Source organism: Empidonax traillii, unplaced genomic scaffold (assembly GCF_003031625.1).
Source record: "Empidonax traillii isolate 1590-97213 ecotype Southwest subspecies unplaced genomic scaffold, ASM303162v1 scaffold192:size804837, whole genome shotgun sequence".
NCBI lineage: Eukaryota > Metazoa > Chordata > Aves > Passeriformes > Tyrannidae > Empidonax > Empidonax traillii.
The window spans coordinates 466,545-484,185 of NW_020955385.1; the positions used below are offsets into that span (position 1 = coordinate 466,545).

Below are 17,641 nucleotides of genomic sequence, written 5' to 3' on the forward strand. Positions count from 1 at the left end.
ACCCTACACAGATAACAACAGCTGTGAGGGAGAGAGGTCATGATAAACTTTCATTTCTTGTAGACGCTTTTATATTGTCTCGGAATTTTCTACATTTTCAAATTAATAATATCAGAGAGATGTTTGCATTTAAAAATGTTTATTAGTTATTGCTTTGAAGGTCATTGGCACGTTACCAACAGGCAAGTCCCAGACACATTCACTGTTCAAAGAGCTGACTGCTGAGATGGCACTGAAAGAGGGAGCAGTAATTAATGAAGCTCTTGATTTTCAGCTCTTCAAAAGAGAAAGAAAGAACACAGTAATGCTGCCTTCAGTTACTGGTAAGTGAAAAGATCGTTGTAGGAAGACAAATCTTTGTCACTAATTGCAAGCTTCTTGCTCTGACAGCTTTTCTGAGCCTGCCTCGAGGACAACAAAACAATTAGCTCTTTGCTGCAATGATGCTTTCAAGTTGTGACTGAAAAGCAAATGAGACAGTGAGACAAATTAGATTCAACCTAAAAAACAGACCTGCAGTGCTGTGAAGGATTAAATTGTCTGTTGGATGTTCACAGCGAGGAGCTGAGGGACCGTGCACCGCTGCCAGGAGAGCCAGGCCAGGTTTGTTCCCCAGCCATTCCATTCCTTCCTACATGTTTTATAAATTAGCTTGTCGTTCCTGGCGTTCTGAGGGGAACAGAGCTGGCCTTGGCTCTGTGCACTGAGAGACTCAGAATGTAAAGCATCAAGGGGAAATTAAATAAAAGCTGTTGAAACAGTGGTCTGAATTCTCTGATTTCAGGATGGACTATGTGAGCTAAATGAAATATTTGGCTCTCTAGCATTTGGAACATAAACTGACTCTGAGAGTAGAGGAGCTGGGAACAGCAAGTTTTGTGATTACTGAGACAACTTGATGTCCAGTTAGTGGAATAATGGGAGCTGCCCCCAAAATAACCCACAGCAGTGGCAAACACACCTGCTGGAGTACAGGTACTTTAAGGAAAAAGCTATGGAGTCAGGAGCAACACATATTCGATCTAACAGTTACTCTATTTTGTGCCCTAAAACATTCCAAGGCAGCCTGAATATGTGGGTTGGCAAGTAGGTCCTGTAGGAGAAGTGAAGGTAAGGAAAGCAGCTTGCTCTAAGGGAAGTGTTTTTTGCTGTAGCCAGAAGCATTCCATGTTCTGCAGGGTGACATTCTTTCTTTACTCTAAAGATGTGGGATTTTTCCTTTCAAAAACAAAATATGGAGCAGAAGCTCCTCTCACTAAAGCCACATGCACAAACAATTACCCAGTCCCTGCTGCAGGAGTATGCAGTTGTTCTTGGGTAATATTTAATGTTAAATGGTGTGGTGTGTTCCCAGAGGGGCAGCTTTAGTGGCCTTAATGAGAATGTTACCATTAGTATTTGGAGCTGTGGTTTTTTACTGACCTTCAGCTGCTGGTTTGTCCGTTTGAGGAACAGAACCTCCTCGTTGTGTTTCTTCTCTTCTATCTCTCGCCGTTCTATTTCCTGTTGTTCAATAGCCTCACATTTGGCTTTCTCCTCACTCACTTGCTTTTCCAGCTCCCTCCTTTCCTCTTCCAGCTCTGCAATCTTGGGAAAGAGTACGGATTTCTCACGTTTTGTTGATGAATAAATTTCCAGTTCAAAGCGCTGTGTGGTACAGTCTCTGAAGCGTTTCATAAGCAACAGAACCAGGCTGCAGGAGCGCGGGAGAGCCCGAGGACCGCGAGCCCAGCGTTTTGATGGTCTTTGCTGCCATCCCGTGGCAGCACCCCCGACTCACCCGTTTTTCCATGAGGGTCTTGCCCTGCTCCGCCTGCAGCGCCTTGCGCACGCCGAAGGCCACGCTGCTCTCGTACAGCGCCTGGTAGGCGGCCAGGGTGAGCTGCAGCTCGTCCCGCACCCGCAGCAGCAGCAGCCCCCGCTCCGCACAGCTCACCGTCGTCTGCCGGATCAGCTCGTCTGCAAGGGAGGCACAGCACCCGCAGTGCCATCTCTGTGAGTGCTGCACACACACGCAGCGCCTCTCTGACCTGTTCTCTGCTCCACAGAAACGGGGATTTACCAGAGAGAGTCGTAATTGATTGTTCTGTTACACTGCAGCTAAAAGAGTGATGGTGCAGCCCCTCAGGTAACACAACTGGTGTTAATGCCCTAAAGCTGTACAGGGAGCACCTAAGAACGTGTAATGAGTTTTTGCAGTAACAGCGGAGCCTCCAGGGGACCCTGCTCCAACCCATGGCCACCCCTTGCGTTTGGAACACCAGCATCGTGTGCTGCCAGAGTGTGGGAGTTAGAGAGGCTTCTGAGCTATTTTAAACCAACTGTTGGGTAAGTACAACTAAAAGGATTTTGAGCGGTTTTACACGTGTCAGCACGTGTTGCCAGCCCTGTCCTTGGCGTGTCAGCAGCGGGAGGAGCACTGACCAAAGCACTGTGTGTAGAGCTCCCTGCGCACAGGGCACAGCCCGGTCTCCCGCGCCTGCCGCTGCTGCAGCTGTCGGTCCAGCTGCTCCTGCAGCTGCACGACGTCCCGGCGGGTGCTGGGCGCGGTGGACACCTCCTGCACCCAGAGCTTCTGCGCCTCCTCCCACTCCCTGCCAGAGAAGCACCGCGCGTTACGGGGCGCCCCGGGGCCCGCCGGGCGCTACCGGCGCCGGCCCGGCCCCCCTCACCGCGGCGGCAGGATGGCGTTCAGGAGCTCCTGCGGGTGCTTCGGGGAGGGGCTGACGGCACCGGGGGTCCGGGGCGGCGGCGAGGGGGTCCCCTTCGCCGAGCGGGCCTGCGGGGCGGGAGAGGAGAGCGCAGTAGGAGCGGGCAGGGGAGCGCGGCGCCCTCGGCCCGCTCGCCCCCGGCAGAGCGCGGTGCTCGCCGGTGCGGCTGTCCCCGCTCACCCCCGCGGAGGCCCTGTCGCCGCGCCGGCTGACCAGCACGGGCGGGCAGTAGCGCAGCAGCGACTCCGGCGGGGCCGCCATGGCGGCCGAGAGTGCTGTTGCCACGGCGACCGCGGCCCCGCGCAGGCGCGGCAGCGCGCAGGCGGCCGGAAGTGACGTGAACGGAAGTGGCCGCGCTTCCGTCGGCACGGCCGCCATGGAGGCGGGGGGAGAGCGGCGGCGGGAGCGGCGGCGAAGGGACGGGGCCGTGAAGGCCGAGCGGCGCAGCCCCCGACGCAGCCCGTCGCCGCCGAGCGAGGAGCGGCGGGGCAGCCGCGGCAGCAGGTAGGGAGGCCCGGCCGCTCGGGTCCCGCGCACACCCGGCCCCCGCGGCTAACCCCCCCTCCCGTTGTTCCCCAGGTCGCCCCGGCGGAGGAGCCGGTCCGGGCGGAGGAGCCGCTCGCCCCGCTGCAGGAGGAGCCGCAGCCGCAGCCCGTACCACGGCGCCGTGAGGGTGAAGCAGGTAAAGGGCGCTGTCGGTGCGGCGGGGCCCCGGTGACTGTTCCCGGGGACTCGGCCGTGCCGGGCACGGGGGGCGCCTTCCCCCTCGGCCGTTCCGTTCTGCGCCCCCTGTAGCCCGTCCCTGAGCGGGTCTGCCCACCCTAGGCCGTGCCAGCGGTGAGGGAGCACCCGTGCGAGCCCAGCCTCACTGTGGCACAGATGTGCCTGGGAGCTGCGCCCTGAGGCCAGAGCAGGCAACACAGCCTGTTTCTTGTGCTTCATTCGGTGCAAACTGTGGGAACGAGAATGGTTTGGGTAGGAGATCCGTTTGTCGGGCGCTGTGTCAGACCTGGGCACTCCTGCCCTAGGGTGTGCTGTCTGTGTGTGGGGTTGGGGTTTCTGTCCGACCCAGAGCCCGTCCCTGTGTCCTGCAGGAGCGGGACGAGCACGGCCGCAGAGGCAACGAGGAGCGCAAGCCCCGGCACCCGTCGGAGCAGGAGCAGCGGCGGGAGCGGAGCGGGGACCGGGAGCGGCACAGGGAGCACCCGGAGCGCAGGAGGAACCCGGGGGCTCGAGGCCACGAGCGGGACGCGCAGATCCTGCGGGAGCAGCAGGCGGAGAGGGAGCTCCACAACGAGCGGCGGCGGGAGCACCGGCAGGGCAGCGCCGAGCACAACCCCGAGCTGCGGCCGCCCGAGGGCAAGGCCAAGGAGAAGGCGGCTGCCAACAAGGAGAAGCCAAGCTTCGAGCTGTCGGGGGCGCTGCTGGAGGACACCAACACGTTCCGGGGCGTGGTGATCAAGTACAGCGAGCCCCCCGAGGCGCGCGTGCCCAAGACGCGCTGGCGCCTGTACCCCTTCAAGAACGACGAGTTCCTGCCCGTCATGTACATCCACCGGCAGAGCGCCTACCTGCTGGGCCGGCACCGCCGCATCGCCGACATCCCCATCGACCACCCCTCCTGCTCCAAGCAGCACGCCGTCTTCCAGTACCGGTGAGTCCCTGGGAGGGATGAAACACAGACCAGACCCCCTGGCATGCACAGCCATCCTTGGGTGAGGGCCGAGCACTGGAAGGGTGGAGGAGAATTTGTTTTCCAGAGTTGGGGATGCTCACCATACCGGCACAAATTTCCTCTGGGCCTGAGGAAGAGACTCACCTCTGTTCTTGTCACGAGTTTTGTTATCCCTGGCCCCCCCACCCTGCTGTGGGGCCTTCAGACATCTGCAAGAACTTACCTTCTGTCGTATCTGGGAGTCAGCTCCTCTGGAGTGCAGGAGGAGAAAACATTTAAAACTGTCTCTGGAAAAGATGCCTTTTTCCAGGCAGGAAAGCTTCCTTAAGTGAAAGGCCCAAATCTCCTCATAGTAAAATCTTCCAGAGGAGTCTTCTACACTTACATTGCATTAGAAATGGAATTTCTGTGTGACTGCCACAGGTCCTCCCAGTAGGGATGCAAAGATACCTGTAATTTTTTTATTTAACCACAAGTAGAGAAATCACACAGCGGGGTTAGACACAGGGTAGGGTGTAAATCTGGGTTGGAATCACACTGGGCACGATGGGCAGAGCAAGCATTTCCAGGAGAGGTTTGTTGATTTGCTCTCATGCTCTCACTCAGCAGGGGGGTGCTGCTGCCAGCAGGGATGCTCTCTTGGGGAACATCATCTCTCCCAGTGCAGGAGTTGCTGTGTGAAATCACCAGAGGCTTAGGGGATGCAGCCTCTCAGAACCTGCTCTCACACAGTTTCTTGTTGCTCTCCTTGGCCTGTTCTGCTCTCTGCAGAAACCCACTCGCTCATGGAGCGTGATTTTTGTCTCACCTGCCTTTGGGGCACGTTCCCTGTGCCTCTGTTGTGACTCAGTGTTTGTGTTTTGCAGGCTGGTGGAGTACACCCGAGCTGATGGCACTGTGGGCCGCAGGGTGAGGCCCTACATCATCGACCTGGGCTCGGGGAACGGCACCTTCCTCAACAACCAGCGCATCGAGCCCCAGCGCTACTATGAACTGAAGGAGAAGGACGTGCTCAAGTTTGGGTTCAGCAGCAGGGAGTATGTCCTGCTCCATGAATCCTCAGATAAGTCTGAGGCCAATGCAAAGGACGATGATGAGGATGAGGAAAAGGAGGAAGAATCTGACAGTTAACAGATGAGGAGGAAGTTGGAGAGGGGCAGAGGAGAGAAACTCTCTGCAGTTGAACGGGGTTGGGACATGACCACAGAGCATCACAGCACTGATGCCTCTTGTTGCCTTAAAGTCCTTTTTCTGTTGCTGGTCTGTTCTCACAGTTTGTTTTGGGGGACTTTGCTGATTATTCATCTTTTATAGGTTTTGCATATCAGGAAATACAGCTTTACTTTTATTTTATTTTTCTCCCAACAAGGAGAAGAGCACCTGGACATGAAAGCTGTGGTGTTGGAAACCCTCCACACACATTGCCAGACTCTTCCTGCAAACCATGTCAAACGCAGATGACATCTGGAAAATTATTTTTATGACCTGTTTTGTTATAGCTCTTTGAAAATACTACAGACTGAAATGTTAGTTAGACAGTCCCCGATGCACGTCCCGTTCGGTAGTTTGCCAAATTCCTCTGCCTGTTGGAAGTTCTGACAGGAGAATTTATCCAGGTCACTGCTGAAAGGGCAAAAATGTGGCAAAGCCCCTCCTGTATTTGTATGTTTTGGGTATTTAATTTGCCTCTTGGTGACTGAGGGAGGGCATTTCACTGGATCTTTGCCTGGAAATCACAAGGGAATGTGAAACAATTTAAATGCTTCCTGGGATTTCAGGTGACTAGGCTGTGACGGGGACTGAGGGCAGGGTCTGCCCCGGTGTTCCCACACTCGATGCTGACACTGTCCCTGGAGGTGGAGTGTCTGGGTCGAAAGCTGGAGCTGTTATTTCTGATCCCACCCTACTGCAGGGTTTGTCATGTGGAAACTCCTTCGATGCGGTGACATGTTTGAACCAGAGTTTGCACTATTTAAGTTCTCTTTTTATAAAAACTTACCTAAGTCCCTTGTTTAGCTCAGTCTCCTCCCTGTAAAGAAATCGTGTTTAGGAAGTGAAGCACCAGTCCCACTCGCTGGGGGTTGCATAGTCTTTGCTGTCTCCTCCCCGTTGCTTTATGTTAAATGTGTATTTCCCACACTTCGCGGGGTGTTTGTGGCCACACCTGTTTGTTCGTCCCTGCCGCGTACAGACTGTTCACCGGCCCTTCTCGTTGTACAGCAGGCTGGAAACATTGACGGTGTAAATACAGGCATTGCCGCGGGGTTTCAGACGGGGTTTTGAGCAGGAGGAGCTCCTTTATATCTACTCCGGGAGGTTTTTAAATAAAGAGTTTGTAAATGCAGCGCAGGCTGCCGTGGTGGTGTCCCCGTGTCGTGGTGCCGGGGCGATGCTGAGCCCTCGGGGTCCCTCCCGGGGCTGGGCGGGGCTGGGCTGGGGGTCCCTCCGGGGCTGGGCTGAGCGCTCGGGGTCCCTCCCGGGGCTGGGCTGGGCTGGGCTGGGCCGGGCTGGGCTGGGGGTCCCGCCCTGCCGGTGCCGCCGCCGCCCCCGTGCGGCCGCTGCCGGTATCGCCCGCCCCGCCCCGCCCCGCGCAGGCCGCGCCGCCATGGCCGCGCTGCACGCCAAGGCCGGCGGGCCCCCGCAGATCCCGGACACCCGCCGGGAGCTCGCCGAGCTGGTGAAGCGCAAGCAGGAGCTGGCGGTGAGCGCTGGGGACGGGCTCGGTGCGGTCCCGGGAGCGGCCCCGGGGCGGGGGGGGGGGCGCGGCGGCGCGGCCGGGCCTGCTCCATGCACCGCGGTGTTCCCGGCAGGAGACGCTGGCAAACCTGGAGCGGCAGATCTACGCCTTCGAGGGCAGCTACCTGGAGGACACGCAGATGTACGGGAACATCATCCGCGGCTGGGATCGGTACCTCACCAACCAGAAGTGAGTGGCAGAGGCTCTGCCCGCCCGCCCGGCCCCCCCCACCGGCCCGGCCCCGCCATCGCGCCTGTCTCTGTTTCAGGAACTCCAACAGCAAAAACGACCGGAGGAACCGCAAGTTCAAGGAGGCCGAGAGGCTGTTCAGCAAGTCCTCGGTCACCTCGGCAGCGGTGAGTGCCGGGATGGGCACCGGCAGGAGGAGCAGATGCTCCTGACCCCATGACCGCCCGCATCCCCATCCCTGCCCCCATTCTTGTCCCCATTTATGTCCCAGGCCCCATCTTTGCCCCCTTTCCTGTTTTCATCCCTGTCCCCATCCCTGTCCCTTGGCGCCCCGGTCCTGCCGTGCTCCCCTGTGCTGCTGCAGAGCCGCTTTTCCATTGGAACTCCTGCACCTGCCCTGTCTCCCTGACCTGAGCATCTCCATCCCACCCCACATTGTCTCCCAGAGCCCTTTTCCCAGGTGTCCAGAGAGTAGGAGGGCAGTCAGAACCCCGGGCCCCTGTCTCTGGTGTTGCTGCTGTCCCCTGGCTGTCCCTGCTCCAGACCCTCTGTACCGTGTGGGGCCACAGGCACTTCTGAGAGACATGTCCGTGTGAGCTGAGCTCTGTGATCTGAGCATTGGGAAGTGAATCCTGCTTGCCTTGACATCCCTTTTGGTTTTCCAGGCTGTCAGTGCTTTAGCTGGAGTCCAGGACCAGCTCATTGAAAAGCGTAAGTCACTTCTTTGAAATTCTTCCCAAATTCCCAGAGAAATGACACTCTCCCCACCATTCAGCCCTGTTTCAGCTCTCCAGATCTGGGCTGGACTCGGTGCTCCTGTGCCAGGCCCTGTAGATGCTGCTCTTGGGCTGCTCCCGGCTGCTCCAGTGGGTGCTGTGAGGAACAACTGGAGCTGAACTTCCTGAGTGCCTTACACACTCAGAGGGGTTTGTCGTGCAGAAAATGAATTGAAGTGGGTTTTTGCTTTTTGGAGGAAGAGGCTGGAAGAGCTGGAGTGCCTCGTCACTGTAGGTGTGTCAGTCATGAGGGACGTGGAAAGGGACCCCTCACCTCCAGGATATTTAAAAACGTTTCTGTGATCAGCACCAAGTGGGATGTGGTTCCAGAGAGCCTCAGTGCCGAGGAGCAGCTTCCTGTCTGTCCTGCGGAGATGTTTCCCAGGTTGTGTGATTCACCTCCCGGTGCTGCAGGGCTCAGGTGTCTCTGCTGCTGTTCTGGGGTTGTTTCTCCCATTCAGGGCTGTGCCAGGGCAGCCAGGAGCTCACCCTGGTGCTCACCTGGGTTTGTCCCGCTCTAGGGGAGCCAGGCAGTGGCACAGAGAGTGACACTTCTCCAGACTTCCACAACCAGGAGAATGAGCCCAGCCAGGAGGATGCTGAAGAGCTGGATGGCTCCGTGCAGGGGGTGAAGCCCCAGAAAGCTGCGTCCTCCACGTCCTCCGGGAGCCACCACAGCAGCCACAAAAAGCGGAAGAACAAAAACAGACACAGGTCAGTGGGATCAGCAGCCTCTGGGACACCTGAAAGGTGGCTGGGGCTGGATTGAATTTATGGTCTGGAAGGAAACAGTAACCTTTGGAATAAAAGGCAGCTGGGGTCAGTTGTTGGGGAGCTTTTCCTGGTTTGTAGCTGTGCATTCCGTGGCATTCAGCAGGATGCCTGGGCCCTTTTAGTGAGCTGGGAAAGTGCTGAGGAAGTTAAACCAGCAGCTATGGCACGGCTGTGCTGGGAGGCTTCTCCAGCTCTACTTTCTCTCCAGGAGGATAAAGGTGATTCCTTCCAGCAGGTCCTGACCTTCTGTTCTTGCTGCTTGGTTTCTGCAGATCTCAGTAAGACAGGAATGTCAATGCTTTCCTTGGAGGAGGGGGGAAAGCAAATGGGAATGTTGTGGGTGCTGTGGGCGCTCCCAGTATCTGGATTTCCAGTCCAGGACCTTCGAGCTCTCCTGTCCCAGCCCAGCCTCAGTGCTGCCAAAGAGGAGCTGCTGTGTCACCTTCACCTCAGAGTGCTTATTATTAAACTGACCTGAAATTCACGTGAAACAGATTCCCAGAACTCTTTCTGGTTGGATTTATCTGTCCAGCTCTGCCTCTAAGGTTTGATGAGGGTGATGGGCTGGTGGCTCAGACCCTGCAGTGACAGGGCCTGTAAATCAGGCCCTGAACAGAGAAAAACATGGAAATCCATGGAGAGGAGACACTGCAGAGCTGCACCTTCCTGGAAAGATTTCTGGAGCTGAGACCTAAGGATTAAGAGAAGTAAGGGAGCTTTTAAAACTCCAGAGTGCCTGTGCTGACTCTGAGCTGTTGGCTCTGAGTAGGGATGGGCTTCCTCTTTGAGGGACTTGCTCATGCAGTTAGAGAAGTGGTTTGAAGTGGTAAAAGTTTACAAGGGGGGCTGGGGACACGAGGTAGGTACACTGCTTGAAAAATGCTTAACTCCTTTTTCTCCTTCATTAGGTGTTGAGTCATTAGTGTGTCTTTAATTCTTAGGTCAGAATTTCCTTCCTACAGCAGCCTGAATTGGGCAAACACCCAAAAGTACTGGATGTCCCTTTGGTTCCTCACGAGCTGAGAATCCAAAGAAGTTCAAATCTCTTTTTTTGCCTATAGATATTTGGAAGAAGTTCAGGAATAACACAAGAAACTACATCCGTGAGCAAGTCCAGAGAAACAACCTGTAAAACTGAAGTACAGCTTAAGAAAATTGCAATTTCAAACAAATTATAAAATACTCTTCCAAGCACTTCCCTGGACAAACCATGGCCAGCAACATGGTGGGGTGCCAGGCAGGTGCTGTAAATGATGTAAATCCCTTTGTTCCATTCCATAAACCCGGATTTTAGCGACAGGAGCTGGGGGAAGCTGCCCCCCCACAGGTTGCGTGGCTCTGGGTTCCTTCACATTCCTCCCCTCTGCAGCTGTGGCTGTTGCTGCCAGGTTGGGCTGTTGAACAGAGGAGCCCTGCTCTGCTCAGCTGTGGCAGCTCAGTGTCCCCAGGACCTGTCAGACACACCTGCAGTGCCGAGGGGCTCGGTGAGGCAGGAACTGACTGTTTGTAATGCTTAACAGGGCCAGATAGATAATTAAAAAAGGTAATTAAATTTTTCTGTAATAAAAGCTCTGTTAAAATTGTGATTGCTGTTACTGACTATCCCCTAAATTCTGGTAGACAAGACCAAACAGTTTTCAAGTATATTTAGCTTAAACCCAGCAACAACCCCATCCCAGTGAAGGGCATTAACAGTCCCCACTCCAGCCAGACCTGTGGGTCTGTGTCCTGAGTGTCCTGGCATGAAAAAGAAAAATAAAACAAACTGTCGGTGTTTCTCTTTGTTCAGAAGCTCTTCCATTCACCAGCACACTGCTGGTTCCACTCCCCCATTCCTGGGGAGCCGGGAGGTGCTGGGAACAGGAGGGAGCACGGCCTCACTGGGGTTCCTGGTGGGGAACTGGGTCAGACTGGGCAGCACGGGGTGAACGGGACACAGCTTCAGGTGCACACAGGGTGGAGGTTACAGAGCCTGTGCTGTCACCCTCTGCTCCCTCCACACCACAGCAAGGCCAGGGTGGGGATTTTCTGTGTGCTTAGCAATTTTCATGAACAAGTATCTGAGGGAATGTGGAGCTGTTCTGTCTTAGCAAAGCAGGGCTGAAATGGGATTCCAGGGTCAACCCTTCCCAGCCAGTGTCAGCTGTGGGCAGAGCTGAGTCTGAAGGCTGTGCTGTGGCACCTGTGTGAAGGGGTGGGACTGTCACCAAACTAATCAGCTCTGGCCAAATAACTCTGGTCTCTCATCAGCTGGGAGGGCAGTGCTGGGCGGGGGGTGTGGGGAGGAACAGCCCAGTGCTGAGCTGGGCACCGAGTTCTGTCGCCTCTGCCTGAACCACCCTTGCCTTGCCCTGGCAAGCTCAGCCCACCCCTGCTCCCCGATCCCCCCTCTTTGGGTTTCCAGGGGTTCCTCTCTCCCCCCTGAGCTCTGCAGTCTCAGGGTCTGGCAGCTGCCCCTCTCAGCTCACAAAAATCCCCTCTGTAAACCAACCCCACCTCTGTGCAAACCTCGTGTTCCCAGAAATCTGGTGGGGAGGGGGACCCTGGATTGCCATTCCCGAGTGCTTTTTGTGCCCAATCCTGGTTAAGATACCTGAAGAACGTGATGGCGTTGTTTGAACTCTGGCTGTATTATTTATTTTATTTTTTAGCAATCTCGCTAGGGTGGCTAATCAACTAATTGATTTAATTCATTAGTATATTAATTTCTATTGCTTTCTTCCTTTCAAATGCTGCCCCTCAGCCCGTCTGGCATGTTTGATTATGACTTTGAGTAAGTTTGACTTGAATTAGTTCTTGTGCTGTGTTGTTAGTGTGTAGACACCAATGTGCCTTTTGAGACCTCGCTAACCCCTAGTTTATCTGTTTAATTGTAGGTATGTATATTAGGTTAGGCTGGGAAGTTTTTTTTAAAAACAGAAAAGCGTGATGGAGGTAACATTTTATTTAATAACTTCAGCAAAAATTACATTAACTTCACTCTTCTTTACCTTTCTGTTTCATATTTAAATAGATAAAACTTTTTAACTTTAAAACTTAGTTTAAAATCTGATTCTTCTGGCTTTGCTGCTTAAGGAGATTAGTATAGACTTCGATATTTCCTTCTGGAGAAATGTACTAAGCTCAGCACCTGTGGCTCATATAATCCCTGTCATCCTAACTCCTCTCACTATCCAAGTAAATAACCCTCACACTATGTCTGGATAGTTACCTGAGGCATAGTTAAACCCCTGACAGATTAAATTAACATAGAGCATGCGTAGTTCCTCCTGTTCACCTGCCTAACTGCCCTGTGATTGATTGTGCCCCTTGATTAACTCTGTCTGGGAGTGGATGGAATCTGCTTTTTGGCAAATAATAACGGCTCCACTCTCCTGCTGCTCTCATTCCCAGTAATCCTGGGACAGCACCCTGGCTCAGCCAGTTGGGAATGGATGGATTAACCGTAGTCTCTGTCGTAGCTGTGCCCTGTGCAGTAGCTCTGGTGTCGGGTCAGGCATTGACATGGACATTTCTCTTGTCTCTCCAACCACAGGATTGATCTCAAGTTAAACAAAAAGCCAAGAGCCGTAAGTATCTGTGCTCTGTCCGTGTTTTCATTGCTCACCTCTGCACCCAAGGGGCTGGCTGACTCCTAAGCTTAAAAAAACCCTCCCTGTGCTCTCATTTAAGTTCTTGTTTTCGTGGTTGAGGAGTGTCAGTGTGAGATCAGCATTGTCCTGTGGCTGTGACAGCACCTGAGCCCAGGAGGGCTGTTCTGAGACGGGGTCACAGGTAGCTCCTGTGCACTTCTGGAAAAAGCTGGTTTGCATCCTCTTACTTTGTCATTATCTGGAGCATCAAAATCATCTGGTTTGAGTTGATGCTCAGGGTTGGAAGGCTCCATCCTTTTCAGTGTTTAGCCACAAGAAAAAAATCTGGTTTGCCTGCAACTAATGTTGTGTGAGATGGGAGAGGACTGAGATCCCCCAGCTCCGTGAGCAGAATCAGAGGTGGGAAGGTGTTAACATGCCTGTGCTGTCCTTTCTCTGCAGGACTACTAGAGCCATGAGTGCTGATGCTCCTAGGATTTTGGTCTGTGACTCCCCACTGAGAAGCCCTGAAGCAGGATTGCAACTGCAGCTGGAGTGACTCACTCTAAGGGACTTGGATGGGGGGAGGAAATGCTGGACCATGTACTTTGCATCATTTTTAAATCACCTGAGTTGCTGGAAGACTAAGGTGGTGTAGGTAGTAGTAGTAGTCCTGAATTCCTGACTGTTCTGTGCTTCCACCTTGGTCAGGATCTTGCTGAAATGGCTGATGCTGCTGCCCCCCTGCCACCTGCAGACCCACAGAGAGGCATTTCCTTTGCCACTGGAACTGGGGTAGAATTCAGTGTGTCCATCCATGTTGTGAGACTTAGATTACTTTTGTTGCTGATACTTAACTTTGTAGGTTTAGGTTTGGTTTTGGATTTTTGTTGGTTTTATTGTGGTTTTTTTAAAGCCAAAGTGTATAGTTAAAAGTTGACTTTGGGTTTCTTTGTTTAATCTGTGTAGTGGAAGGTTCTTCATTTTGTGGAGCAGCTTGTTTGATTAGTAGTCAAGCAGAGAAGGTGGTTTAACCCTTTTCTCTTTCATTTTAAACACCATCTCCCAAGATTCCACAGTGCTTTGGTGCAGGAAGGGTCAGAGCTCAGAGCCAATTTGCTCTTTGCTGTCACTGACTTTGGGTGGATTCTCTTTTTAATACAAACTTCTGTCATTTGTACATAAACAATAAAAGTTCCGTGTTTGTCTCTTCCCGTGGTTTGTGCAGTCCAAACTTTGACTCCTGGTGCTTTTTACTGTCCACCTGCTTTATGAGGACTTTGCTGGAGTTCTTCCCCTTTGGCACAGGAGCAGTTCCTTGTCCCGTGGGAGGTTCCCTTGGTGCCTTCTCTCCTGGGGTGGCTGTGACTGAGTGCTGCAGGGAGTGCCAGGCTCCAATCTCCAGCTGTGCAAGGCAGTACGGGGATGTCTGTGGGTTCTGTTGCTGCTGGCTGATTGCCCGTGGGTCAGGGATGAGCTGGTGGGGTTGTCCCTGGAGCAGCACAGAGGGGTGAGGGCCAGATGCTGCACACAGCTCCCAGGTCAGGACCTTGGTGCTGCTCTTGAACTGAGCTTTGCTTTGCTCAGGGAGGGGAGTTGACATTGGAACTGGTGCTGGTATGTGTTTGTGTAACCCCTGCTGATAGAGAGAGCCTTGGGAAAGGGGCCATAGGACAGGGGTGTCACTGAGCCCTCAGAGCGTGGGTGGCCCTTGGAACAGCCAGTGGTTTATCCGTTCTGCTGCACCTCTGATCCCCTGGGGTCATTCTCAGCTCCCTCCAGGCACCCCAGTCCATGCAGAGCAGGACCTGAGTGAAGGTGGAGGCACAGGAGCAGAGTTCTCCTTCAAGCTGGGTCTGGTCCAGGATCAAGACGGCTCCATGTTTGTTCCTGGAGGGAGCTGGCTTATCCCACAGGGAGCGTGTCTGCTCAGAAGGGGCTTATCCCACAGGGAGTGTGTCTCTGCTCAGGGACTGGTTTATCCCACGGGGACCTGGCTCTCTGCTTGGAGCTTGCAGCTGCTTCTCCAGGGCGGGGGGTGGAGGGGTTGGGGTGGAGCAGCTTAAAGGCCAAGCTGCAAAGCCGGCCTATTTCTGTGTGTTTTGAATTGCAGAGGTTAAATACAGGGGGGCAGAAGATCTAGGAAAGAGGCCTCGCTGCTCCACAGTTTTGGAAAAGAGAACTCTCAGCTGATGGTTTTGATTCCCTGCCCTTGGTAGAAAAACAGTCCTCCCATTGCTGCTGTGAGCAGGGATGGCTGAAATCTCTGCTGCACCTCTGACCTTGAGGAAAGCTGACAGATTTTTTGGACAGAACATTTTGGAGAAGCAGCAAAAGGCTGGTGTAGCTCAGAGCCCTGTGTGCCAGCGGGTTGTGTGGCAGGGTTAGTTAGCTCCACATTCCCTGTGACACATCGGGGTGCTGCAGGGACAAGGGGGAAACGCAGCCATTCCTGCCCCAGGCTGTGTTTGTCACCGAAGGAGGGGACAGCCTGTTCTGCCGAGGCCCCTGTCTGATGGCAGCAGCCTGGGGGGAGCACATTGATTAGAAAGCAAAATGGCAAACGCTTGGTTCAGTTAAAGGCACAGCTGTTCCCTGCCAGGTCCTGCTGCTCAGCAGCTGCCTGCTGACTCTGGCAGTTGTGCCTAGTATTTCCATTTGATTTCTGAAGATTTCTTTCCTGAAGTTTTCCTTCCTAAAGAGCCCGAGTGACTAAAGACCCCCAGGATGGCCAAGCCTGGGCACAGGAGTTGGAGCTGCACAGGCTTCACCCAAATGCTCATGAAAGGCAAAAGTAGAGGTTAGAAGTCCTTTGCTTGTGAAAGGTGGATCCTGAGCAGAAAAAACAAGGGTTGCAGAGCAGCCACTGTCCTTATGGCCCCCAAAGGTGGAGCAGGGAAATGCTAATCCCTGCGCAGCCTCGTCACCAAGAGGATTAGGCAGGAGTTCATTTGGGCCGAGCGGCTGCCGGGGTTTGTGCCTGGGCAGGACAGGAGGGGCCGCAGGTGCATGGCTGGGTAAGGGGGCAGAGGGGAGGGGGCCCCTGCCGAGCGCGTGTCCTGCCTGAGGGGTCTGGCCCCACAAAGCTCAGGCTCCTCTCGTTGTCCTGGCAGGTGGCGAGCCGGGGCAGACACCGGCGTGTGGGGGCACCGCGGCTGCCACGCAACCCTTCAGTGCACAGAGCGCGGCGTGGGCTCCGGGCCTGCGGGGCCCTCCCCTCTGTCCCCTGCCCCTCAGGGTCCCATGGGCCGGCAGCGCAGACCCCCGGGGCCGTGGTGGGAGCGGCTCCTGCGCGCTGGGTGCTGGTGGCTCCTGTGGCTCTGCGGGACGGTGCTGCGGGGGCTGTGGTGGCTCTGGAGGCTCATGTGGGTCGGTACCTTCCCCAGGGACCCCCACGCACCCGAATCATCTCCAGAAGTGGCGCGTTTGGGGGGTCGGGGCCTGCTGGGGTGCAACCTCTGTAGGAGTGGTGCTGGGGACTGTGGTTTGGTGCACATGGGGCAGCTGGGGGTGTCACCACGCCAGCCGGTGGTGCAGCTGCAGGATTGGGGCCCTTGTCCTCTGGGGGCTGGCTCTTGGCTCAAGGCACTGTAGGTTCTGCCCACCAACAGCCCTGGGGACATGGGGACATCACTCCAGGCTCTGCGCTCCCCAGAGCAGATGTGAGCCATCTTCTTCCCCAGGTGCTGCTGATCTGCTACAAGAGCTGCTGGGACAGCGCCTTCCGGGCCACAGAGGAGGTAAAAGTCACCCAATGTGTCCCCACACCACAGGGACTGTGGCATTTGCCAACTCTTGGGACATGGCCGAGCCCAGTGACACAGTTCATTGGGTGGTACCAGGGGAGTTCCCCTGCCAGGGTCAGTGCCAGAGGCCATCCAGGCTTGGCTGCCCATGGATGTGTCAGTCCCCACTGTCTGTGTTGACTTCCAGCTCGGAACATCTCTGCAGCTGAGACTGGAGGGGAGTGAGGAGGAGGAGGAGGGGGAGGAGGAGAACGGAGACTCCGATTCTCTGCTGGAGCCTGGGCAGCCAGGTAAGTCCCCAGCCTGGGGCTGTCCCTGGGGCAGAGGCTGAGGCTGGCAGTGGTCAGGGGGTGCTGGCGGCAGCTGAGCTGTGGGGCCGGGCAGTGGTGCAGTGGCAGGAGCACAGTGATGCCAGTGAGGCCATGCTGGAGAGGCTGCAGGGGCTGGAGGCCGACGTCCGCTTCCTCTGCACGGAGCTGGGGGCAGAGAAGCTGCTGTGGAGCAGCCGCTTCCTGGAGGTGCTGCGGGAACAACAGAGCCTTCGCCAGCGGGTGAGTGCCCCACGGGGTCCCAGCCCCCCCAGTCCCCCCTGGTCCCCCAGACCGTCACACCCTGTCCCAGGTGCAGGAGGTGCCGTGGCAATGGAACAGCAGCGACAGCCCCGAGCTGCTGGGGGAAGTGGAGGATCCAACTGCCAGTGGGAGCGAGGGAGAGAGCCCAGAAGGTAGCAGCTGGGGGCTGGAGGGGGCACGGGGAGGGGGGACCTGCCACCAGAGCTGGGAATGGGGCAATGTGGGGAGCATGGGGAGCCCACTAGTTCCCCACCTGGGCACTGGGTGGCACTGGGGTGCCCTGGGAGGTATGTGGGAGGAGTGAGCCAGGAAAAGCTTCCAATTGTCTGAACGACATCCCACCAGGAGCCTGACTGGGTACTCCCACACTCGGCAGAGCTCTGGCTATCACATCCCCTCTCCCCCCTCTACTCTGTCCCAGGACACCAGTGGGCAGAGCCCCTGTGGCCACCACGCGGCACCATCCAGCCTGATGGCAGAAAACGTAAGTGAAGGTGTGAGCAGGGCAGCAGCGAGGAAGGAGCCACATGTCCCTCCCTGCCCAGGCCGCTCAGGACAGGCCAGAATGGTGGAGTCCCAGCTGCGTCCCTGTATGTGCCTCATCTGTCGGTGCCAGCCACGCCTGGCCCCATCCAGCAGAACTGCAGCCATTCCTTGGGAGCAGCCTGGTCAGGGTGAGCTGCTGGCCCTGGGCCCAGGAGAAGTCACAGCCACCTCCCTGCCCAGGGCCCTCCCAAGGGCTGACTGTGCCCTGGTGGGGTTGGCTCTGGTGGAGCCCACCGAAGAGCATCCTCCTGATCTACTGCAACTTGTTGGGAGGCTCCAGGAACAAGGAGTCTGCTCACCAGTGGCCCCAGACACCTTGCACAAGCTGGAGCCACTGGGGCGA

At 55.7% G+C, this 17,641-nt stretch overlaps 4 protein-coding genes across 9 annotated transcripts; 3 read left to right on the forward strand and 1 right to left on the reverse strand.

The window, feature by feature from the left end:
- Positions 1-122: 122 nt before the first annotated feature.
- Positions 123-3,000, reverse strand: DNALI1 (dynein axonemal light intermediate chain 1). The gene is made up of 6 exons (XM_027886712.1): positions 2,892-3,000; positions 2,673-2,779; positions 2,425-2,594; positions 1,781-1,959; positions 1,423-1,587; positions 123-460 (listed from the first exon to the last, which is right to left on the reverse strand). The coding sequence occupies exons 1-6, from the start codon at positions 2,970-2,972 to the stop codon at positions 425-427; spliced, it is 738 nt and encodes a 245-aa protein (XP_027742513.1). The 5' UTR covers positions 2,973-3,000; the 3' UTR covers positions 123-424.
- Positions 3,001-3,081: 81 nt separating this feature from the next.
- On the forward strand, positions 3,082-6,727 carry SNIP1 (Smad nuclear interacting protein 1). Its single transcript, XM_027886710.1, has 4 exons — positions 3,082-3,215; positions 3,291-3,393; positions 3,806-4,365; positions 5,253-6,727. Exons 1-4 carry the CDS (start codon positions 3,088-3,090, stop codon positions 5,515-5,517), a joined length of 1,056 nt encoding a protein of 351 aa, XP_027742511.1. The 5' UTR covers positions 3,082-3,087; the 3' UTR covers positions 5,518-6,727.
- A 241-nt stretch (positions 6,728-6,968) lies between these two features.
- On the forward strand, positions 6,969-13,665 carry MEAF6 (MYST/Esa1 associated factor 6). 6 transcript variants are annotated; one of them, XR_003571540.1, is made up of 9 exons: positions 6,969-7,087; positions 7,197-7,312; positions 7,392-7,479; positions 7,978-8,023; positions 8,610-8,802; positions 11,606-11,635; positions 11,739-11,796; positions 12,398-12,431; positions 12,897-13,649. XR_003571540.1 is itself a non-coding variant. In XM_027886713.1 (8 exons), exons 1-8 carry the CDS (start codon positions 6,992-6,994, stop codon positions 12,903-12,905), a joined length of 612 nt encoding a protein of 203 aa, XP_027742514.1. In that variant the 5' UTR covers positions 6,969-6,991; the 3' UTR covers positions 12,906-13,665. The 6 variants fall into 6 exon arrangements, 4 of the variants coding, with proteins under 4 accessions (XP_027742514.1, XP_027742516.1, XP_027742517.1 ...); XR_003571541.1 differs by lacking the exon at positions 11,606-11,635; XM_027886713.1 differs by lacking the exon at positions 11,739-11,796 and having other exon boundaries at positions 12,897-13,665.
- Positions 13,666-15,677: 2,012 nt separating this feature from the next.
- LOC114058874 lies at positions 15,678-17,410 on the forward strand. Its single transcript, XM_027886678.1, has 5 exons — positions 15,678-15,803; positions 16,118-16,174; positions 16,368-16,470; positions 16,565-16,904; positions 17,174-17,410. The coding sequence occupies exons 1-5, from the start codon at positions 15,678-15,680 to the stop codon at positions 17,223-17,225; spliced, it is 678 nt and encodes a 225-aa protein (XP_027742479.1). The 3' UTR covers positions 17,226-17,410.
- The last annotated feature ends 231 nt before the right edge of the window (positions 17,411-17,641 follow it).